This window comes from Halyomorpha halys, unplaced genomic scaffold, assembly GCF_000696795.3.
Source record: "Halyomorpha halys isolate HHAL.00 unplaced genomic scaffold, Hhal_1.1 Scaffold556.1, whole genome shotgun sequence".
NCBI classification, from domain to species: Eukaryota; Metazoa; Arthropoda; class Insecta; order Hemiptera; family Pentatomidae; genus Halyomorpha; species Halyomorpha halys.
The window spans coordinates 294,259-320,645 of record NW_027105572.1 but is presented as its reverse complement, the minus strand read 5'-3'; the positions used below and the strand labels follow the sequence as shown (position 1 = coordinate 320,645).

The window sequence follows — 26,387 nt, the reverse complement described above, 5'->3', positions numbered from 1 at the left end:
ATATGCACATGAAATTTTATACCATAAACAAAACAAAGGAATGACAGTCCTCATAAACTCTATTACAAACTAAAAAAAAAATAAAATCATGACCTTATATAATTAAAAAGATGGAAATAATTTATTCAGTACATCGCCATAATCAAAGATAAATTAAATCACCACTTAAAAAAACATAACACAACAGATAAGTTGAGATGAGGACACTCCGGATTACTCTTGCGCAAGTGTTTCAGTTAGTGGGACTTTAAGTTGTTCAATATGAACTGTCCTGCGCTTTTTGGGTTCTCTAATACTCTCAAAATTATATTCTCTTATTATTATCTCCCTGAATGGCCCCTCGGATCGCTGTATCTCCTTATCTCTGTTTGATTCCAACTTTCTATATACAATTGTCCCAATTTTTATTGTTCCCTTCCTATCTGTGAGGTTTAGATCCTCCCGAGCTACTCTCCTGGCTTTTTCCCTCTCTGATTTTTCCCGGACTTTTTCCCATCGGTTTTTCCTAGTGACTTGATTATAGGTTATCTCGTCACCGTCCTCCGCCGTGCCCTTATAGTCCTGCCGGATTCCACAAAGTCCGAAAAAGATCTCGGAAGGTGAAAAGCCCGTAACGATGTGCACCGAATGATTGTAAGCAATTGCCAAGTGCGGTTCCAATCCTTGGTATATCTAGTGCAATTGAAACTGATTACTAAGTGAGGCGTGAAGCCACTCTACACTTCCTCTACTTTTGGGGTGCCCTGGTGTGATACGAAGCCATATCACATCAAAGTCCTTCATTTCCTTTCGTATCAAGGAATTGTCGAATTCTCTTCCCCCATCAGATGAGATGCGTTCCGGAACTCCGTAGAACTGAAACCATAAACGGAGAGCTGCCAGAGCCCCTTCCATGTAAATGTGTCGATTTGTAAATATATGAGTGGTGCATTTGTGGTAGGTGTCTCCTCCTGTCTTCCTTTAGGCGGATGTCCTTAGTGAGTAGACAAAACTCGCAGCTTCCTACAACCTCTGATATAGTATTCCTCATTCCCCACCAAAAGTATTTTCTCTTTAACGCTTGCATAGTCTCATGGATTCCGCAGTGATTTGTCTTACCCTGATGATACGCTAAGGTGACATCTCATTGTTGTTCGTCTTCCAAAAGTGTTTCCACCATCAGTTTCCAATGAATGAATGTCCTGTCCATCCCAATCTGTTCATCACCCCATAGCCGCTAGATCTTCTCTCAAACGGTTTCGTTCCCTACACATAGGTGATGCTTTTCTCCAGGCTTCGAAACATTATTTAACGATCTAAAGATTTGGTCGTACTTTACGCCTGGCTGATATTACTCAAAATATTTACTTTGATCAATCCTAAGGTTCTGGTCTTCCAAATAATTTTCTCTTATTGCCTCTATTTTCTCTATGTCTATCAGTTTTTCTTCCACTGAGCTGTCGTTATTCAATTCAAAGCATTATTAAAAATTCAACAGATCTGGTCATTCTTCATCCCTGATTGCGACCAGATCGTCGTTATTTTACTTCTTCTGCTATTCCCGCAGAACGCAGGCGTCCATTCCCGCCGAAACTCTCTTATGACACCGGAAAGTTCCCCATTTTCTTGTTCCACGGCGTTCGTAATTATGGCTCGAGACAACCAATCGGCCATCACATTTTCTTTGCCCGGTTTATATATAACCTCCATGTTATGTTGCGCTAGAAGCTCCTTACAGCGAGTTATCCTGGCTGACGATTCCTTCAGTGTTCCCACCCACTGGAGTGGTCTGTGGTCAGTATGCACTTTGAACCTTCTGGCGAACACATAAGGTCTTAAGTGATCGACGGCCCACACTATTTCCAGGAGTTCTCGCTCTATTACGCTGTATCTACTTTCCGTCTCCGTAAGGCCACTGGGCGCTCTCCCCCATCGCCCTCCTGAGACAGCACTGCTCCTAGCGCATACTCACTCACATCTGTCGTTAGCGTGAATTGCCGATCAAAATCTGGAAAAGCGAGTACCAGCTCTTGCTGCAACCTCTCCATGAACCGTCTGATATTGTCTTCCATCATCGAGGTGACGATCATCTTTCTGCCTTTCTTGAGTAAGAATGGAATGAGATAGTCCGCCAAATCTCCTGTAATCATATAGAGGCCCTAATAACGTCCGAATTCCTTTTATGTCACTAGGTACCGCTATTTTCTGAATAGCTGCAACTTTATCCACGTCTGGTTTAACTCCCTCCCAAGAAATCGTGTGACCCAAAAATATTATTTTTTCCTAACCCAGCGCCGACTTTTCCCCCGACAATTTGAGCTCAATATGTCTTATTCTCTAGAACACGCTATTTAAGCGTCGCACATGTTCAACTTCGTTCTTACTGAACACAAGGAGGTCATCCATGTAAATCTGACAGACGGATTCGCCAATTCCTTTCAGAAAATCGTCCATCAGGCTCTGAAAGGTTATGGGAGCGGTTTTTAATATTGCTTTTTTTTTTTTTTTTAGAAAACAACAACTGAATGCGGTGTTATAAATATTGGATAGACCCGAAAATATTGATAGTTCATCAACTCCATGATTTAAGGAACATTGATAAAATTTTTGAGTAAGATTGTTTTCGTACTGTCTGATAAATGTCAATATAATAATAAGAGTCGGATCGAACTTTCACTTGATCCGCTAAAGATCAGAGTCTGATTCAACAGCCAGGACCTTACATCCCTTCAGCCCAAGTACCAGAAAGTTCCCATAGAAAAATATAATGTATTAAAATAAGTACGCAGGAAACCTTGGGGGGATCTATTGTATTGTTCATGATTTTGGGAATAATTAGACAACTGATTCCCAGCAATGTTAGTTTCAAAGGATACTTTCAAAAGCACATATCTACTGGTTAACCAGTAAATTATAACAACTAAGGAGCTGCCTATAGCAGCCAAAACAGTAAGAGCCCGACCTGGCAGCTGAGATATGAACCACATATATATCCAGTCAACTGTCGTTACAATTAATATTATATTAATTTAGGATAATTGCTGTAAATACTTTAAATTAGCTTGCATATGACCATGTAATATATTTATATTCCCACATGTATATTTTATAAGAATAAATAAGGAGATTTCTGATCCAGTAAAACCTACTGCCTTGCATACAATGATATTGGATGACCTTTCTACGCCCATAGAAATCTAGTAACTAGACCAACCTTAGTTGTCAGTACCAATCAAAAATGGATTCACCTGCTTAGGAGGCACTGAGTAAAAAACACTGGCTAGTGGATCAGAATATTCTACCATTATTTTGTAAATATGTTCTATAAATGTGTTATCATTTCTTTCTACCTTCTCTAGGTCTATCCTCAATTCCTTAACATTTCAGAACAAAATATGGCGAATACCCAAATAAAAAATTGTATTCTAATCTAGAAAATGGACACATTTAAAACAACAGTAGATTATATCATTTTGCCAATTTGAATGCCTAGAAGTTATGCTTTTAACTTAACGTTTAATAATAAGTAATTAACTAAAACTAAAAAAAATTGTTTCAGCTCTTGCTCCATCACAACCATTTTGTCATACATGGATTTCAAACTAGTAAGTAGATGGGATAAACAGGAAGGAATATATTCTCATTCAAATAAATCCTTGGATTTGTGAATGCAATAATCAATGGATGCTTACAACCTTGATTCAAAGAATAAATGCAACTAATTCCTCTTTTCTTTATGGAATTGAGTAAGTTTCACTTACAGATACTTAATAGAGTTTTTATCTTGAATATTAATTTTTAATAAAACTTAAAAACTATAGGTGAAATAGTAGATCTAACTTCAGGATCCACTTTCATTACACCTGCTTTGTTTGAGTATCTATACACTGTGTGTTCAACAATATTGTTAATGCCACTAAAACTCAATATTTACACTTGATATTACACAATATTACATGCTAAAACAACTAACAAATTATTATAGAACTGAGGGATACTTCATTTTATTGATTTAATTTCCTTTTTGTATTTAATAATATTTCCACACATCTGTTAATAACAATACCACATGAGCATTTAAATTACTGAATTTTAGAGAAATTAAAGGATTAAAAAAATTAATTAGATAACATAATCCATATTATTTAAGAATAAAAAAGAACTAAAGTTTTCAGTAATAATCTGCCTTACTTTTTCTTTAAAATATTTTCCCAATTTAAAGTGTTTTGTTTAAATTTAAATTATTTTTGCTATCATAGTAGTTGCCTGAGGTTTATCTTTGAAGGGTATTCTAAATTTTTTAAACTTCTCTAGCGCACTTAGCTCTGGAATTTGCTAACAAGATGGGGTAGATTTTATTTAATTTAACGACTTGAATCTTTGTCAATCATTGATGGACAAAAAGTAATTGCAATTACTTCTAACTATAAATAGTAATTATGATTACTTCCGTTAAAAAAAAATTGAAATTTTAGACTATTATTACAGTTATAATATAATTGTAATTGAAACAACTTTTAGCCAAATACTGGTAAAGTTAATTTTTTAATCTTTCTAGAATTATGATCTAAAGGAAGTATTTCTATTCAGAAATTGGAAAATTACGTACATAATTTAATGGATTCTGCAGTTAATTAATTAAATGCTACTACTCAAACTAGTGAGAATCTAACATTTATTCTAATATTTTTTGAAATAAAAAGAATTGCTACTAAAACTCCAGGATGGCCCTTATATAAGCTAAAAAATATAATTCTCAGAAATGTGAAGTCCTCAAGAAACTGTTTCTGACTTCAAAAAGTTAGTCAACCCTAAAGACGTAACAATAAATTTTGTAATACGTTGCTAAAACTAAAACCTGATCATTTACAGTACAAATCTAAAGACTAAATGTACCAAACTTTAATGATTTTTTTTCAAGAGATGGCAGCACCACAGGAGCAAAATTAAAAATCGAAAATTCCCAAATAATTTTAAACAATACAAAACTTACAATAAAACAGATACATTTTTGCTTTCAGTAAATTATGATATCCTAGACAAAATATACAACTGCTAAGTTCCGCATAATTCACCATCGTAATTACTACATTAGTTTAGAGTATTTATCTCATACTAAGAGGAAAAAAAAATTAAAATTAGAAATTTGTATTGTATCGAAAAATCCTTTGAAAATTTTCACATATTTTTAATCATAATTAACCACACCTTAGTTAAATTTGATTTTCTTTGTTTTATTTTCTTACTTTGCTATCTCATTTAAGTTTTGTACCTTTTTTTGCCATGATGAAGCCCTGCAACTTGGTTTGAAACATTGGCTCACATTTAATAGTTTTATTACATTTATGCTACAGAATTAGTTAACTGTTCAAAATAAGATAATCAAAAATAATCAAGAAAAAGAAACTGATAAACTATAACAGGCTGTAAAGATAAAGAAACATAATATTTTTAGCACTATTAATATTAATTTGGGTTTCATCCTTAAAAAGTAACAAAGAAAACAAAATTTAAATAAATTAGGAAAATAAAAAGCCATAACAGTTCACAAGGGTAAAAATATTAAATTTTATTGAAGTACAAATACTTACAAATTATATAACAACTAAATAAAACTGAATACTATGGCATCAATCTACGAGATTGATATTCATGTTAACAACACTTAAATCTACTTTTTACATCTTTATAAAGATTTTTTTCACCATATTTACTGTTAAAACTGACAAGCTGATGTATTATAAACTTTATTGTTAACTTCAACATTTACTTGTCAACAAGGAAGCAATTATAAAAATGCTCTTGCTCTCTATTATCAAATTGGGGCACAAATGGTATCTTAACTATGCTTGAAAATCCTTCTTCTAATGAAGGTGGCTCAAAATTAGACCTGAAAAAGAAAAATATTATAAAAGATAAAACAATATTGTGGACACCATGATAGAAAATCATATTAAAATAAACTAAGTATATGTTTAAATGCAGAGCAGGTCATTAGATGAGAAAACGGACAAATCAAAGAGGACCCTTTTACTCAACCAAGCCTAATGATGTAATCTGTATATATCTGCCACGGTCAGCTATGCAGGTTCTTCCCCATCTGTTCTAGCTTCAATTAACCATTTTATCTTTCTTTCATCGCACATTCTATTCACATGGCCAAACCATTTCAGTTGGAACTGATCCACTACCACTCCAACTTCCAAGGCTCCAAAGATGTCTGCTACTTATACTTTGATGCAGGGTGTCTGCCCCTCATGTTCCAGTATCATACCACTGCTCTCGGGGGTTACTTCTTCCAGACTCTCCATATTTCATCCATAAAAATGATTAACAAGAGTAGGTTGAGGTTGTATCCCTCTTAAAATCAATTTGAAACCTAAATGGTTTTATTTATAAAAATAAAGTTATCCTTGGAAATAAGAATTGATTATACCAACGACATGGCATGGGAAAGGACTTGAGAATCAGCACAAGGATTACAAGATCACAGAGAAGAAAATTGATATTTGTTGTACCGACACAAACAATTTCATCATTTTATGCATGCTGCAGATTAGCGGGTTTTCAATAAAAGTTTGTTTAACTCCTCTGAAAATATATATAACCTTTTTTAATATTTACTTATGATTGAAGTTTATCAACTAAAAAAGGGAAAATAAATGTATTTTGATTGTCATGAAAGTATTTGCAATTTGTTTTGTTTTATTGATGAGCTGTACTCACCATTACAAAAATTATAGAAGAGGTATACAGGTAACATAAATTTGGAAAACATAAATCTGGTGAATAAAAGCCAAAAAGAAGGGAAGGAGGAAGATAAAAATTTAAATGATTAAAGGATACAAAACCTCTCTTCTCTAAATATACAGATATAAATGCAATTTAAAAAATAAAGTAAATTAACTTACTTGTAAGATGTGATTAAGGATGATCCAATGATTTCATGTTCTGAATCAAAAATTTCCCTGAACTGAAACATAAATAAGATTAGCAATGATAAGAAAACACTAACTTGGGACATCAATTACAGTTAATTATAATATGGATTAATTTGACTCAACAATCAAATGACTGTTACAAATAGAACACAATTTATTTAATGTACCACAGCTTGGCTGATGTTAAATACACATTACCTATACTGGTTTTAAAAGCCTGTGTATTAAAAGCTAAGAATGTTGATAATAAAATATGAATAACGTTAGTTTGGTAGTCATAATACAAAACATCCTAGGGCTGACAGACCCCAAAGAGCTACTATCAGCTAATTACAGAGTAAAAACAGTTCACAAGAAAAGCACAATTGACTTTAAGGCAAGGAGGTTGGATAAGAGTTGTACTGTATTGTACTTGGTGGTTAGATTACTAAACTAGAGAAGTTTCTTTAGAGCAGGAGTCGAGTCCACAACATTTTTCTATCTATGAACATATTTATAGGTTATCTGTCAGTTGACAAGCACAACAATCCATTCAATTTTGCTATGATATAAATTATTATTGTCAAACCAATTCACTATTATTTCTAATTAATCCTAAGATATTTAAAGAGGAATTAAATAAAATTTTATGGAAAACTCGCTAATCTGCAGCATGCATAAAATTTTCCATGGTGATTGCTGGTTTAGGTTATATTACATGGGCACATGTGATGTCTGGTGATCACAGAGTTGTGGATCCATGCTTTACAGGAAAAATAAAACAAAAAAAAATAAATTTATACTTCTAGAACAAAAATTAAATTTTTTGGGCTTATAATGACATAGTACTGCTTTATTTTGAAGTATGGGCCCTTCCTTCCCTTTTGGAATACTCATACAAATTTTAAACTACATTTTGCAACCCATTGTCTAATACAACAGTCTTTACCATTCTTAAGTTTAATAGGAGGAGAAAGAAATCCGCAACCAAACTCTTCTTTTAAGATTGCCAAACCATTTTGCAGATCTTCTAGAGCTTTAGTTAAGTTTTATTCTCCCAGTCTATTCTTAACAGTTGATTCTGAGATTGATATTTCCAAATATTTACAACCAAGTTTTTAGTGGGAAAGATTGAGGTATTTTCATTCATCAAAAGCCCTTCACCCCAACAATACCAATAAATAATAGATTAAGATATTTTGATACAAACATAGTATTTGAAAAAACCAAAATAGAGACAATGTGGATAAAAAAGAAGCATAGTAATGGCAGAATATTAAGTAATTATTTCAATCATCCAAAATACTAAATAATTAACCCAGCCAAACATTGAATTAAAACAGCTATAAAATTAACAGAAATTAAGTATTTTAAAGAGGTTAAAACTAAGATATACAAAATGTTGGAAAATAGTTTTTACCCATACAGATATATTAATGAGCTTTGATATAAATGTATAAATGAAATAAATAATGAAAACAAAAATAATGGAAAACAGATAGATAAAGCAATGAGAAATCCTAAATGGAAACTGGATTAATAACGAATTATTTTCAAGTTATGAATGAGGAGAAAAGCAGCAATAATAATAAAATAGAAAAAACACATTAAAAAGGGACATTTTAAAAAATTAAAATATATCCTTGGGATGAAAAATAAAATTAAAAACGCTTTTATGAAATATGACCATCCAAATTTAAAATTTGGATTGTATACTAATAACAAATTAGATAATTTCCAATCGAATATGAAAGAAAATATATAAAAAGAATTTAATAAATTTTAAACAAAGCAGAGGATATAAAATTTAGATACTATTCATTTTAAAAAATATAAAAGGCATTGTTAGCTTTAAAACTAACGAATTGGACAGCATTATGTGGACATAATAAATAAAATAGAGTTTTAAAACAATAATAATTAGTAAGGAAATAAATTAGAATCCATACACAATATAGAAAAATAGAATTAAGCATATCCCCAGATAGCAATTCAAGGCTCAGTGCACTGAAATTGGATAGATTTCGAATTTCTTTTAGCCCAACAAGGGTGCCACGAAAACTGTTTAGCCCAAGATGGGTCCGTGGAAAAAAAAGGGTTTTCCCAACTTATCAGAACTTTATTGATATGTAAAATCTAACCAAAATCCTACTAAACTAGTAATTAAATAAAATGTAATATAAAATATATTTGAATTAATTGTTTTATATTTTAAAACATTGTACTTATTTAAATTTAATTAATATATTACTTTAACTAAATTGAATTATTACAATAGTAATCAAACAACTATGAAACAAGTAACAACTATGAAACTCTGTATTGATATATTCATGAAACTGTAGAATATGAACAGTAGTAAATTTGATCATCTTTATTTGATTTTAGGATTGCCTTTTGCTTAAAAAACTTATTTTGCAAACTATGAGAAAAAAAAAGTCTGAGATTGTTAATGTTTTTTTTAATCATTTCTTATGTTTGAAAAAAAAAATTGTAGGACAAGTTTATTTTCAATATCCCAAAAAACATAAAGTAAGCCACTAAAACCGATTTCACCAGAAAAAACTACCATTGGACTAGACTACAAATCATACAGTCACAATGAAAGTAAAACATTTCTCAGCAATTTTTTATACAATGAAAATCATACTAAGCAGAGTTTCTTAATTTTGTACTCTCCAATACCCTAAAAGCTCCACTGCTTTAATTTTAATTGCTTTTTCAGGATTTTTCATTTTAAACTATGCTAACATAATGTAAGTCATATTATGTTATATCGATGGAATAAAGGCAATAACATTCATAATATGTAATCTGAAAAATGGCATTTTATGAATGTTAGTGGAAATGGATACATAATTAACAGACACTGGATCTATTTCATACATTTATTGCTAATGTAAATTACTCAAATACTACCTTTTAATTACACATAGAATTTAACTATAGTTATGAGCTAATATCTGTTGCTAGCTAATTGTTGTTTCATACCATAAAATTGATACATATGATAAACCTACATTTGGTTTTATCTTATTAATCGTTAATAAAAGTTTTTATTTTTTTTTTTAAACTGCTTAAGAGAAATATAACATGCTTACCTAAATCACTTGTTTTCACTATTTAACATTTGGTTAGCGTTCAAGGAAATGTTAAGTGATAAATAGGATGGTTGCATTACCTGCCTCTGGCTGTTATCCTTGTTTATTTTCTCTAATTATTTACTGTACTTTGTTCAAATTTCCTTGCATTTTCTTATTACTTTTTAGATTCAAACAATTTATTTTCCCATATTTTTTACTAGATTTAGTTCAACTTCTTTCTTTACCCCCCCCCTTTTTTTGCCTAATTTTCTAGATATCCTACCAAACACTCTAAGGGTTACCTTAGATTACTGATTGTAATAGTGCCAAGGATACCCTGAACTTCCTGGTACTGTGAGTTGGGAATTTTTCAAGTTGGGGTTATGTCTCTCATTTAATAATAGCAGTTTTAATCAGTAGATTGATTCTACTAGCTGAAAATTTTTCTTGTATGATTATGTTCCACAGCACCTGATTCAGAGAAACTAGTGGGGAAAGTATATAAATATGAGTACTATCCCTACACTTAAGAATCTGAACCTTCCGCACTCATGACATCTCCATGCTGCTAAGAAGCCTTAGTCCTCTCTGGAAAGGAAGGGGTGAATCTAGTTTGTTGTCCACTGCATGTTCTTGAAATAACCTCTCTCTAATTTCTCTGTTTATTCTTTGTACTTGTAATAGATAATTCTGTTATTTATTTTGTAAAGATATAATAGTAGAACTCTTTGATAAACTAACTGTTTTTAGTATTATAGCAACTTGTGTACCAATTTCGGTTTTTTTTTTTGGTTTTTTTTTTGTGCTTAGTCAGTACCAGCTTCTAATTATTCTGTATACCATCAGACTGCATTCATTAAATCCTAACCCTGTTACAAATACAGTAATATGTGGATTTTTTAGTCAGTAAGATACTGCATTTTTACAACAAATTGTTGTACAAATCATAGCTCAATAGAAGGGATAGGTACAGAAACAGTTTTTTAGGAAATGCTTGAGTTTAACAAGGACTAATAAAAAATTATGGAAGTGGAATCTATCAACTAGAACTACTGTTCAAAGAATTACTAATCACTTCTGCAATTATTATTTATTTCCCAAAACAAATAAAACAATGAATAATTAGAAAGGCACTCACCTTATTATTATGAAGGCAACGTTCTAATGGTACATCCATAATGAAACACCTCACTTTAACATTACATTGTACACAAATTTCTATAAATCGTTCCCGAGAAACACGATCGGGATTGATGTTATCGACAACAGCATTTCGATTTTCTTTAAGAGCTTCTTTCAAAAGACTGACACATTTTTGCCAAGAGCCAGTTTTATCCCGGCTAATTATACAATAACCATAGGGCTTAATATACTTTTGTACTAAGTAAGATTTTCCTGATCCAGGTAATCCAACCATAAGTATTACCTAAACAATCATAAATTAAATTATAAAATAGATTATTTAATTAAAAGTTAAGGGGAGGAAGCATAAAGGATCTAAGTGTGTTATTTAATTTGTATTTAAATAATCACAGCAATGATTCATAGAAAATCCAACATAGCAACTAACTGATAAAATTATACCATGAATTTCTCTATTTTCTCTTACAGCTGAAATCAATATACTCCAATGTGATAAGAAGAGAAATGCTACAGCCAAATGAAGCTATTTATATGTTAAATGATTAAGAATTATTAATAAATTAGCAATAAAAAAAAAATCTTTAATGTATAAACAGATATATCTTGTACATATTTTTAGATATTAGCAAAGCTGGAGGAAAAAGATACCATTAGTTAATTTTCAAATAATTAAATAAAGTGAAAACACTGACTGTGGAAAAATGATTGGCAAATAATTTATAGTTAAAATTTTAAAAGGTGACAATTGACTCCTAATAAAGAAATAGGTTAGATAAAACTGAGCTTATTGCAATTTAAATTCACTTATTTTTCAAAGGAATCACAAATTTATAACATTTAAACAACTTGGTGTTTAATTTAATAATTATAGAAAATGTTTGTTGATTTACACTTGGAAGTTATCATAAAATACAAGTTAATCAAAAAGATTAAGGACAAGTCTTTAAAACATATTAAGCCCACATTTCTTTAAAAATTGTATAAAAAAGATTATCGAAATTTTATTTTATAAATATATTTTACATTTTTTGTAATGTTTTGGCCTTTTTGCTGGCCATTTTCAAACTTATTCAAAGTTTGAAAGTCCAGGCATTACACTAATATTCCACTCATAATATAAAAACTATTTTCATATTATGTTGAGTTATATGATTGAAAAAAAACTATTTTCAATCGCACAACTCTTGGATGTACTTGTATAACTTTAATTAGAAATTCTGCTTTTCACAATTTTTTTTATCACTGAGGTCATTTATATTGTAACGATGTTATCTGGTCGGTCAATTATAATTGAAATTATCGATGAATAAAAACAGATAATTTTGGACAGTGTGTAAAAAAAAAAAAAGTAACTCTAGTTAAAAGTGTTGTGAATATTTTTGTTCCTTTGCAATAAAAAAATTATTTTGTTTCTGTTCTTTGTGATTTGATTCTTGGCCCAGGTAGCATGTGACAATATTTATTTTTGTACTTTTACGTATCTTATTATTAATTAATCAGAGGTGAATATTTTTGTTCCTTTCACTTATCAATAAAGCATTGAACTAAGATAATTGCCCTTGGTTTATCAGCCAGGCTTAATGCTGCTAGATCTTGCTGAAGCTCATATTCTACTATCTTCTTAGTCACCTTTTGGGTATTCTGAAGTAGAACTTCAGAGTTATAGATTAAATGTATATAGGCCAATAATTTTCACACTTATACTGGAACCTTTCTAGTGGAATCATCAGTTATCAGATAAAAAAAGATGTATAAGGTAAGTCAGAGTAAGTCCATAAAAGGGAGTTTTCCTCAAATTTGGAGAGCTACCATCTACAGTAATTATAAAATAAATCCATTCTATTTACTCTAAATTATCATAGATGAAAGCTCTACCAACAGAACAAATTTGAGAAAAATCATCATTTATGCACTTGGATCAATTTTTACTACTCCAATAGTTGGATCGATTTTTCCTGTTATTAAAAGTTATACCCGAAACTGTTATCAACAATGAGAAATGGATTAATGTTTATAATGAAAAGAAAATTAACCTTAACTTTTAGTTTTCTTGAAATCATTTCAATGAACCTACAACATATTGTGCATCTTTAAATTTAAAATTTGTTTTAAACTTATCTCCTTGAATCATTTCATAAGCTTATTATTAACCATAGGTGAAAAACTAATTTGCACAAATATTTAATGATGACTTGAAATGAACAAACGCCCCATATACATACACAAACACAGACATTAAAACACACACATGTGTATGCATATATATATATATATATATAAGTTACAGCCTTAGTCAGCTGTTATTTCGCTGTCAGCTGACATAGAATTGCAGACAAGTAAACAGGATAATAGAGCTAGCCAAGCAAAACCCAGAAGCAGCGGGCACCGATAGGACAAAAATGCCATGGTTGTGGAAAAGTATGACACTTAGTGGCAATGTCCATGCACCAGGTATAAGGGGTACATAGCCAAACAGTGCCCATATATGTACTAAAGAAGAGATGTGAGCCGGGGTGAAACAAAGGAGATCAACGCCCAACAGATACGGCATTCAGAAGTTGCATTCAGAAGCAACCTCACACTGCTGAATTATAATGTAAGAGAGAAGAGTGGCAGTCTGCCTATAATAGAGATAGCAGGAATGAGGTGCCTAGTTGACACCGGCAGTTCCAACACCATCATGTACCGAGAAGCCCTAGAAAAGCTGTGTAGTGGAGAGGGGACATACCAGATTCAGGAAAGTCAATGTAAATTAATCATCCTGGGTGGCTCTTGTGATGTAGAAGGGAGGTGGAGTTAGGGTTAATCTGGTGGGTATTTAGTAGGGAGACCTCGCTAGTACATATTGTAGGGAGCATGCCAAGGGAATACAAAGCGATTGTGGGGTATAACCTGCTAGGGAAGGTGGGAGCTTAGATTAAGAATATCAAGGGAAAATGGAGAAGTAATTTGGGAGGTAAAATGTAGAAATGTCATCGGCAAAGAAAAACCGAGGGCATGGAGCAATCAATCAGACTGGGGACTGGCAACAGCAACTCAAAAGGAAATACAAAGATATTTTTTTTAAAAGAAGGGGATATCCTCGTGGTGACTATGAAGACTTTACATGAGATCCCACTGAAGTAGGACAGAGGACATACATAAAGGAGAAGAGTACTCACAGGCACGACCTCACCCTATCCAGGAGAACTCGAAAGTTTAAAACATCAGGGAATCATTATTGACTGTACTTCTACGTACAATAGTCCATTTTGGGTAATGAAAAAGAATATCATGCCAGGTGAAAATACCGAGAAGTACAGGGTCATGATAGACTACTGGAAGCTGAATGAAAATATGATAGATAAGAACTATCCAATCCCCAGATTTGAAAAAATTTTGGACAGACTAAGCGGGACGATGATATTTAGAACATTGGACTTGAAAGCTGGGTATCATCAAATTAAAATGCACCCTAATGATCAACACAAGACGGCACTTACTTTTGAGAGGGGTCACTATGAGTTTACAAGGATCCCGTTTGGTCTCAAAAATGCCCCCATAAACTTTCAGCGCCTGATGAACAAGTTTCTGAGAGGCACTGACTAATCTGTGAGTCAGATCTACATGGATGACCATCTTGTGTTCAGTAAGAATGAGGCTGAACACGTGCGACTCTTAAATAGCGTGTTCCTGAGAATCAGACATTTTGGGCTCAAATCATGTCAAGGGAAAAGTTGGCACAGGAGCAGGAGCAAATCAAATTTTTGGGTCACACGATTTCTAGGGAGGGAGTAAAACAAGATGCGGATAAAGTTGCAGCTATAAAATGGCGGTACCTAGTGACATAAAAGGAAGTTAGGGGTTGTTAGGGACTTTAAATTATTACAGTAGGTTTGTACCCAAAATGGCGGAGTATCTCATTCCACTCAACAACCTACTCAAGAATGACAGGAAGATGATCATCACCCCGATGATGGAGGACAATATCAGATGGTGCATGGAGAGGTTGCAGCTTAAGCCGATACTCGCTTTTCCGTATTTTAATCAGCAATTCACAATAACCACAGATGCGAGTGAATATGCGCTAGGAGCAGTGTTGTCTCCAACACATACGCATGGCCAACAGATGCCTTATGGAGATGGAGAGCAGATACAGCTCAATGGAGAAAGAACTCCTGGGAATTGTGAGGGCCGTCAATCGCTTTAGACCATATGTGTTCAGCAGAAGGTTCAAGGTACATACTAACCACAGAACACTCTGGTGGGTGGGAAAGCTGAAGGAATCGTCACCCAAGATAACTTACTGGAAGGAGCTTCTTGTGCAGTATAACATGGAGGTTATGTATAAACCTCAAAGAAAATGTTGTGGCTGATCGGTTGTCTCGAGCCATGACCTCAAACGCCATGGAACAAGAAAATAGGGAACCCTCCAGTGTCAATCAGCGGGAATGGATTCCTAGAGAGGAAGAATAGGATGAAGCAGAAGATGATAGGGAAGAATCTTCGAATGACGAGAGTTTGACAGAAGAAAGACCAGGGAAAATAGAGGAAATGATTAATGACAAGAAGACACAAATTATTTAGAAGACGAAAATCTGGAGCATGGAGAAAAGCATTACCCATACATCGGGAATGAAACTGTTTGGGAGAAGATCAAGCAGCCATGGCGTGATGAACAAATAGGAATGGACAGGACATTTGTCCGTTGCAAACTGATGGTGGAAACCCTTTTGGAAGAAAAAAAAGAATGAGAAGTCACCCAAGCGAATCTTCAGGATAAGACAAATTCATGAGACTAGCAGGCCTTAAAGAGAAGATACTTTTGGAGGGGGATGAGGAAGGCATTATTAGAGGTTGTAGGAAGCTGAGAGGTTTGTCTACGCACTAAGTACGACAGACATCCGCCTAGAGGAAGAAAGAAGACACCTACCACAAATACACTACTCAAGGATTTACAAATTGACACATTTACAAGGAGGGGATATAAATGGGTGACCACGATTGACTTCTTCAGCAAGGCGGCAATGGCGCACCAAGTGCAGAACAGGTCTTCGAAAGCAGAAGGTGTTATCTTTCTTTGACAACACCTTGAAACGAAAGGAAATGAAGGACCTCGTATGATATGGCACCTCAACACACCAGGACACCCAAAGTAGAGCAGGCGTAGAGCGGTTTCATGGCACGCAGAGTGATCACCTTCGATTGTACCAGATAGACCAAGGATTGGAACCGGACATGGCAATGCCTAAAGCACATGTACAATCATTCGATGCACACCGTTACAGGGCTTTCACATTTGAGATCCATTTCAGGCTTAGTGGAATCTGGCGAGGTAATAAGGGTACGGCGGTGAACGGTGACAAGATATGTAATAATCATGTCACTCGAAAAAAGCTATGAGAAAAAGTTCAGAGGAAAATGGAGAGAAAAAGCTAGGAGAGTAGCTCAGGAGAATTTAAACCTCACAGATAGGAAGGGAACTATAAAAATAGGGACAATTGTAAATAGAAAATTGGGGTCAAACAGGGGCAAGGAGATACCCATTCAGGGTGAAAATAATAAGAGAACACAATGTTGTAACTACAGAGAGTATTATAGAACCAAAAAGCGCAGGACAGTTTATATCTAACAACTTATAGTCCCACTAGCCGAAACACCAGCGCAAGAGTAATGCAGAGTGTCCTCATCTCAACTTATCTGTTTGGTTTTTTGATTAATTTATCTGTAATTATAGAGATGCACTGAAAATTATGTTTCATTTTTTTTTTTTAATGTATAAAATGAGGATTTTAGTTTTGTTTTGCTTTACTTTTTAGTTTTTAATAGAGTTTATGAGGATTGTTAATCCTTTGTTTTATTTATTGTATATATTTTATTGTAAATAGTTCTTCTTTATTGTTTTTGTTTTTTATATTGTATAGTATAAGTTTACGAGGATTGTTCATAAATGGAGGGAGTCACAGCCTAAGTCAGCTATTATTTTGATGTCAGAGGATTGAGTAAAACAGTTGATTGAGAGGTATATATAGAGGTACCGAACACAATAAAAGATCAGTCTTTGAGATACAACCGAGTTGTTCATTTCTCCCTTTCTTTTTTTCCAGTTTTTGTGCTCCCTAACATTTAACTTTAGATATAAAATATGTATGTACAAAGTAGAACTAGTTACCTCTTGGCTTGTAGGCGGTATTTCGAGGTTAGGTAAATTTTCAGTACTTTTCTGACTGGGGTGAAACATAAAAGGAGTATAATTAGCCACCGGTTCCTTTAAAAAATATTCCTCGGGTGTATAAAACTTCAAACCAACATTAATAGCAAACATTCTGTCACATACAGAAAAATCAGCTTTCTTCCCTAATTTCCAATTTTCTGGTCTACCAGCAGCATCACCCACATAAAATGATCGGCTAACATCAGCAGCATGAGACTAAATAAAAACAAATATATTTAATTTTTGAAAATTAATACAAAAAGTTATCATTCATTAAACTTAATAATAAAGCGCAAATGGGTTAAACTCGTGTATTTTGACTAATAAATGGAAATGGTGGAAAGAAGTGATTATTAATAAATGGAATACGGTACGGGTGTAGTAAAAAAAAAAACTCAAATAATGATGACTATTTTAATTGAGCCAACGTTTAGCACCATGTTGCAGGGCTTCATCAGGGCTGAAAAAAAGTACATGTAAAATTACTAGGGGTTAAGTGTTTGTATCTTTTTTAGCCCTGACAAAGGCCTGTAACGTGAGGCAAAACGTTGGCTCAATTAAAATAGGTATCACTATTTGAGTTTTTTTTTTTTTTACCACACCCGGACCATATTCCATTTATTAATTATACACACGGTCAATCAGCGATCTTCTGATTCAATCATAAAATTATTATATAGTTGTATCCATTTTTGTTATCATTATTAGAAAGTCTGTCTAAAATAAGAAAACAGTAAATGGTAATGATATTTATATTTAAAACAAATTTGAATTAAGTTAAGATGGACTGTTACAACTTCACCACAAACTAGTAACAACCCATCTTAACTTAATTCACATACTTACCTTCACCGTAATCTCTAGGGTCTATAAAACTAGCTTTAAATAAATATAGTAAAGGCAAGAGCTCAAATATGTTATGATTATTATATTTGGGAAATATTATTTTTTTAAGTAGGTAACTCTGGACTTCTCTGATGTTGGGAGGTGAAATGACTCATAATTTAGCAATTATACCTTTTAATTCAAAGAGAATATGTAAGGCTAAATTTACTGTCAAATGTAATTATTCTAAATTATGAGTATTTTTATTCCTAATTAAGCATGCAACATTATATTTATCATTCTCTATTGATTTCAAATTTTTTTCATTGGCAAAAATTAAAAGGCATGCATACTGATATGGTTTCCAAAATGGAATAATTTTGATTATTTCTTAGAACAAGACTATTTAATTTATTTTAAAAACTGATTTCTCAAATATGTTACTGAAAACCTTAATTTTCTTAATTTCTTAACTTTATTTTTGGGTAATTCTGTTTTATTTTTTTTTTATCTAGTACTTCTTTTAAATTAGCTATTATTTAAAACTAAGGAAGTGTGTGTGTGTGAGTGTGTTTGTATACATTGGTGTGAGTATATTTGTGTGTGTGTTCCATTATACAATAGTACTGTTTAATACATACCCTCTCCCTCATAAAATACCACATTCCCGGTGATGGTTTCCTATATAAACCATTACTGACAGCAATGAAAACTTGAACAGGTACGTCTAATAAGTTAAGTATATTTTCAATTTTCTTCTGGAAACCATCAACTTTTCTCTTCCCACTAACAGTTCCGAGGCCAGCTTGATTTGTGAAGATTATAATTTTAAAATCATTTGCATTCAAGTTTCTCAAAATGATTTTGATGCAATCATTCCATAATTCCCAATCATCGAAATCTTTAGCGAAAACTCGACCAGATTTAGTCTTGATCAACGTTCCATCTAAATCGAAAGAAGCAACCTGTAACAAAACAAAAAAAGGTTTACTATTTTTTTCTTCCAATACTATAGCAAGAACAGCCAACATATTTTTGACACAGGCTCTATATAATTCATACTGAATAATTCATTCCATGATTACATATTGAAATATCAACTTAATTATCAAGGTTTTCTAAAATAATCCATATCCTCCATAGCTAAATAATTCAAAATCAATTATAGACTCATTTAAACAACTTGAAAGTAAAGAGCATGATAAAACTTATCATAGAAAAATATTTAGGAAAGTCGAAGAAGGTTTTTTTTCTACTTTTACTCCTATTAAGTACATAATGGTTAACTAATATATTTTGTTAACAATACAAACAAGAAATATTTTTAATAATTAATGACTACCAAATAAATTAAATCAATATTTTCAACACAAAACATGGACATTTGACATAGAATGGGAAATGCCTATGGGGAAATTATTTGAATACCTACAAATTTTAGTTTACATCAGCAGGTAGCATGAGATGAGAAGTACCAATAAAGGTCTCAGTCGAGTGATAATAATGAGGCTAAAATATAAATCAGACATCACAAGGATCAAAATACTAATGAGAAACTTCTACGATAAAGTTAAAGATTTTAGAGCCCTTGATGCTGGCACTGGGAAATCTATGACAATATATGAATTAAAGACTACTAAATGGCACTTAGTTGCTTGATTTTTATTTCAAGCCAATTAATAAAATAATTTGTTTGATTACTTCATTACAACATAAAGAACAGAAAATGAAAGGAGCTAATAAATATGTATCCATGGCCTTGAAAGAAAAGAGTAAGGGATGTTTCTGAAATGAATGAAGAATATCAATGAGGTTTTTAACAGACTGTTGAATATCTAGAATGATTTATTTTTATTATAAAGTTTATTATAAAAAAACTTATTAAATTTAATAATTTTTTTTAAACATTAATTTGAGTGATAATTTAATTTTTATATTTTGGAGAAAAAAATTTAAAGTTTCTTAAAAATAAATAAAAAAGAATTAATCAAAGAATCATTCAAAAGCATTGATTACCCATTCCCAAACATAAAATTAATACACAACATATTAGTAAACTAATAAATTTATATGTTTAAAGAAACAAATCACAAAGCAGAACATGAAATAACAAGATTATCCTGAGAAAAATGACAAACTTCCAATAAAAATATCTAAGTAATAATTGTGGATAAATTTGTAACAATATCTGCACTAATTAATGAATACCCTTAAAAGAGCAATTATGATTACATAATTTCTACAAACAAACTTTAAGTAATTATAAGTTAAATCTTATGAAAAAAATACTAAACCTAAAAATTTCTATTATCTAGTACAAATGACGATTATGTGAGAATTTTTTTTCAGTTGGCTGTACAGAACATGTAGATTTTTGGCCGTCTGAACCAACCTTCTGCAAGCCTACCTTTTTTTTTTTTATCCCCTTCCGGGCATTCCTGCCATATGGGGTTCGGCAACAGTGGGGTAGTACAGTCAGAACAGATCTGAGTGTTCTGACTTCAAAGGCTTCAGATACTTCTTCTTGTATCAGGACTCTGCATTTAGGATCGTTCGTACACACTTTTGTCAGTCTTACCAACTTCCTGGGGATCCCTAACTCAGTTATGATTTTTCAAAGACAGTTAAATATGTGAGAAAATAAGATTATAAAACCAATTTATAACATTTAATCATGTAAACTAATAAGAAAACTTACTTTTACTCTTTTTTCATCAAATTTTGATGAAGTACACATTAACAACTCTTCAGAACCACACATCTTCCAAAAATAAGACATAACTTGTTCTGGTTCTTCCTTTGTTGAAGTAAATGCAACTTTGTAACAAACTTTACCAGGCACTAATTCAATTATGTGATCAGATCTGAGACAGTAGTCCTTATTACTAACCATAGGCTTTTGATTAAAATAGGAGGGATTGTTCCCAATTGTCTTTACAGAAACTAACTCATTAGAATAATCTGCTTTGACAGTCACTAAAACAAAAAGATAAGGGTATAAAATCTATATCTTAGGATTAAAATTTATATTAAGAACCATGCATCCCTATATGATGATTATAATAATAAATAATAATAGCATCTATATTAAATTATCTAAATCCATATTAGGAAAAACAAGGTGAAAAGAAAAACTTTCATAGTCCTGTCATTGTTTTACTTTAATAGTGGCACATCTGAAAAGACATTACATTCGAAAGATAGTACTGTAGATTGGGGTTACTTCCCCTACTGAGGTCATTCTACACAATGCCCTAAAGCTAGCATGGCTGTCACAAAGTCACTCCAGTTCACGGTACACCCTAAGGAATACGTAAAATACAAGGTAAAGTAAAACTTTTTTTTTTGTTAGAAGTACTAATACTAAAGTAAAGTAGTGATAAGCTCATATATTCTAGGAATTCTGGCCATATCCTCCCTAATTTTTCAAAAGTAATTAATTTTTCTTTTTTTTAATAAAAGAATGGTAATACATCCAAAAGATATTTGTATATGACAGTTTTATGATTTTATTCAACTGGGAGACCTTAGGATAGAAAATAATTAACTTCTTAAAAAATACAAATTTCCCAATAAAATCTTAATAACATAATATAAATTATATACATAACTCTAATTATATGTGTAATATTACAAAGAACAATAACACAAAGGAAAGACAATGACAATAACAATATATTTAGTTAAAAAAGAACTTTTTTAAAATTGATTAAAGTTTTTATGAAGAAAAATTTACAACATAATCACTTCTGAGACAGCAATATTTTTTATACAAAAGACAATTTTTTTAATCTTAAAATAATGATAACAATCACACATGAAAAGGTTTAGAGTGGGCTTACATCATACACAACTCTACTGACAGAATTTCACTGACTGTCTTCTACTTAACAAGTTTTACTTTAATAAATATTTAATTAATATTTATTAAACATTTATATAATATCCTCTATTATATAAATCTAATCAATATATGCCTCATTGTCTCTACTAATAAACATGAATTCACTAAGAATGTTATGGTACTACCATTAAAATACTGATACAGTGAAGTCTCAGTTATACGAATATGAGGGGGTACCAAAAATTCTTCGTATAAGTGAATATTTCGTGTAAGTGAATACGCTATACATATTATGTATGTATATTTTTGAGAATTTTTTTTCGTAATTCGTAGGTACATATACGTATGTTGTATGCAGTTGAAAAAAAAAACAAAGTAAAGTGAAAAAAATTATTTATTGTATAAATCATTAGCAATAACATCCATTAGGCGCTCGATCTTCCAGCGAACAGCCCTGAAGAAGGCTAGAAACTCTAGCCGAAACGTAGGCACATTAAAATAAGTTAATCATACTTATTTGTGTTTTTCATTGACCGCACCCCCAACCATCTTCTCATTATTTATTGTATAGAAATTTAATTTATCTTTAATCCGATTTTTTTTAATTTTTTATAAAAAAACTGTTTTATGTTTGTTTGTTTCATGTTGCTTTTGGCTGAATACATCATTCTTTCGTATTCTGTTAAGGTGTTAGATTCCTTCTCGCTAATTTCTTTCGCATATATAAAACGTTTTACAACTTCAAATGGTTCTGCAAAAATGGAAGAGCCAAAGGATCTTCGTGATCTGAATCGGAATCGTCCGAGCTTATTATTATACATTAGGGAGTAGAATGTAAACATAAAGAGTCATTGGGACCGGATGTTATTTGCGGAAAAAAGTTGTTTACTGTTTCGTTTTTCATGGTATTTTTCGTCCTTTGTCTTGCCACGGAAGAAAAAAAAAATCATAGAACTGAATAAAATTTACTAATATGTGCATAAAGCGGGTCCAAACTTTCCTTCTTATAACTAAGTTTCGCATAAATGGATAATTACATACACATAATTCAGGGGTTTTTGCAAGGGATTGAGAAATTCTTCGCATAACTGAATGTTTCGTATAAGTGAGACTTCACTGTAATCAAATACTATCATTACAGTCCTAGCAGAACCTGGGTCTCCTAAAACATAAAATCCATTATTTATCTTTATCTCTTGCTGTAGCTCTTCACTTTTAAAACACTCAAGGTTTCTGTTCTTACTTCCCACATAGTTTACTTCAGTAAGAAATTTACAAGTTCTGGACAAGGATGGAAAGTTTACTACAGAGTTCTTTCTAAGCTTTTTGAAAATAATATACAAATTATGCAGAACAATGGATGTCAGTAGATTAATAGAGTTCAGAAACCTAGTCTTTCCCAGCTTTTCAAGAAAGGTTCCAGTTCTTAGAGAATAAGATGCTAGGGAAAATGTTTGAGCTCTTCTTAAAATAACAGTCTGCAACTCTCTTCAATCTAGCTCTTCTTAACGTAATAAAAAAGCTTGATATCTCAGGAAATACCTTACATTCACGCGTTCAGTAATGAGCATATGCAGATGATATTTACCTGGTTTCTCGGAATAACTCATTACTTTAAGAGTCTTTAAGTACACTAAATAGTGAAAGTAAAAAAATAGGCCTCTGCATCAATGAAAACAAGACTAAACAAATGAATATCAGGTCGTTGCAGTATCTTGTTTGATAAAGAGAATATTTCTTTGAAAAAGTGAAAAGTTTCAGATACATTGGCTCAAAATTGAATGATGAGAACAAACATATAAATGAAGTAAATAAAAGAATAATGGCAGCCATTGAGCATATTTTACATATCTTTAGTTTTTTTAGAAGTAAAATATTTTCAAGATGAACAGATACAATTATATAAAACCTTAGTTAGACTTGTCTCAACTTATAGGGCAAACCCTTGACCACTACAATGATAAACCAATTGAAAATTTTCAAACCTTAGAAAACTCTATGGCAGCCCTACCTTGGACACCATATTAGTGCATGGAGACTCTGCAAAAATGATGAATTATACTCCTTATACAAGGATGTAAATGTGATCCACTTTATTTAGGCCCACCGCATAGAATGGCTGGATAATAAGGATGCTCCAACACAGAATGCCAAGAACATTATTGCATAGTACCATAATGTAGTTATTATTTTTTAGATCTATTACATTTTATATTTATTTTATCTGGTTAATATTTCCAAATACTCCTTGAGACTTCGAACCAGACCAGATAAAGCAGGTAGTGAGTAAAAGTGGACAGGGAAAGTTTTCACAGTGACTGACTGAGCTGTCCAATTAGACAATAGGATATTCATTTCTTCACCTCCCCAAACTGACAGAAAGTGTCATGTATAGTGATGATCCGGACCAAATCTAGGTAAATGGACCTGATTCTGAGAAAACAAGAGCTCCTATCTGACCAAAAGTTAGGTAAATGGAATTTCCTCCCGATATCTGGTGTTACCATGTCAACATTGTCTTTTTGTCATTAATATTATCCCAAACCGGTAGTCCCACCACTTTTCTGTTACTATCCTACAATACCATCTATCAAACTTATTGTCTAGATTGTGTTATATTTTTGTTCTTGAAGTCTTTACTGTTGTAACTTTTCATTTGTTTTTTAAGCTATTATTTTAATTAAATATCTTAATAATACTTAAGTTAGAATATTAGTTAAATCGAGCAACATTAAAAAAGTAGCTGAACTGGCCATGGAAAACAGCATGAATCAGACTGGATTGTCCCACCTCATATCTAGTATGCTAGTTCCAGTAAATGAAAAATTTGCACTTTGTCAGTTTTTTTTTTTCTTCTAATAAACTTAAAATCTATTGGTTCTATAACAAAATAATTCCAATACAAAATTAAATATAGAAAAGTTTTGCACAAATTTTGAATCTTGAAAGTATCTCGTCACTCACACAGTTTAATTGGCAGAAAAGGTCATTTTTTTTCTTACACCAAAATGATATAAAGAATTTAGCCAACAATAGTACTTTAAGAAACTCCTATATTCAAATTTAGTTGTTTTGAATAAACTAAAAAAGTGCTAAAAGTTGGATAGTTTTACTTTGGATTATACATTAAAAATATAAATGTGCAACTGCAGCAGATGAACAAAAGTTATTTATTCAAGATAAACCACAAGACGTTAGTTAACTTTTCATTCTATGCTCAACATCTTGGTAACTATCTATCATACAAAAAACATTATACATATATACCTTGTTTAAAGTAGAGTCAATTTACTTAAATTTGAACTCTTGTAGAGCTCTGTAAGTTTAATAGTACCTGAGATACATTTTTTATATTATTTTATTTTTTTCCAAAAAATACTGTGTTTCTTCAAAAAACAAGAAATTACAATTTTGATACTTTATTTTGGCAAATATCATAGTAACTGCTACTCCTAAAAATAGCAGCACTTTTTTTCTATAAAGAAAATCAATATAAACTACTTTAAAGTGTATTTAACAAAGTTCATTTTGAGCTAATATATGTCTGTACATTCAATAGTTCTTAAGATTTAAAACTTTTCTCAGGATAGCTCATTTTTGACAAATGTAGATTGTGGAATAAGATGATAAAAATAAATTGTTTATTGGCAGCAGTAGTATATGCAAACTCAGCCCACTACGCCACTGCTGCCACAACCCCTATAAACCACAAATGGCTAGAAAGGAGCTAAAAAAACCAAAACAAAAAACAAGAAAACAAGACTCAATGCCACATTATTGGCCCACAGAATCAACATTTAGTCATTTAGTAATAGTGAAGAGTCTGTGTAACAATGCAGATGCAGCAATTTGATACCAAGATGACTAATGCTTAAACCTATGATACTGACACTGGATGGGTCAAATCCACGAGGCAGTTTATTGTACCTCCCTTTAAGCAGATTGGAGTGGGAATCTCTCCACATTTCCATCATCCAGACTCAGGGAGCCAAAGCTGACAACAGTGTTATGACCTACACCGAACAAACATTTTTCTAGACAGTGGGCCAAAATTCTTATAATACTGTATTAACCTTTACAGATTCTAACAATAATATAATTGTTCATAGTATTTACAAAAAGTGCCAAATAAGATGTATCATTGCGTAGAGATTGCATCTTAATATTGCGAGAGAATATTATCTTAAAATTATATATGTATGTATAGTTGACCGTAAAAATTGATATATAGGGAGATGGTCAGGGTTGCGGTCAAAGGAGAAATAAAAATAGTTTACAACTATTTTACTCGTTACTTGGTCCGCGCAAGAGTGGGGAGATGTCCCCACTCTTACGCGTTTCCGGACGCTGTTTCTGTCTGTTCAACTTATTTATTTGGACAGGTATGTTGTCCTATATGG

General features: G+C 32.0%; 1 protein-coding gene across 1 annotated transcript in view; it reads right to left on the bottom strand.

The window, feature by feature from the left end:
* Nucleotides 1-5,523: 5,523 nt before the first annotated feature.
* The window catches only part of LOC106684208 (uncharacterized protein F21D5.5), a 25,001-nt gene continuing 4,137 nt past the window's right edge, over nucleotides 5,524-26,387 (bottom strand). The window contains exons 2-7 of the mRNA XM_014426151.2: nucleotides 20,842-21,119; nucleotides 18,785-19,108; nucleotides 17,277-17,534; nucleotides 11,121-11,408; nucleotides 6,891-6,952; nucleotides 5,524-5,869 (exon numbers count right to left, since the gene is read on the bottom strand). Of these exons, the coding sequence (XP_014281637.1) occupies nucleotides 5,746-5,869; nucleotides 6,891-6,952; nucleotides 11,121-11,408; nucleotides 17,277-17,534; nucleotides 18,785-19,108; nucleotides 20,842-21,119 (1,334 nt within the window). The 3' untranslated portion in view covers nucleotides 5,524-5,745. The remainder of the gene's footprint in view (nucleotides 5,870-6,890; nucleotides 6,953-11,120; nucleotides 11,409-17,276; nucleotides 17,535-18,784; nucleotides 19,109-20,841; nucleotides 21,120-26,387) is intronic.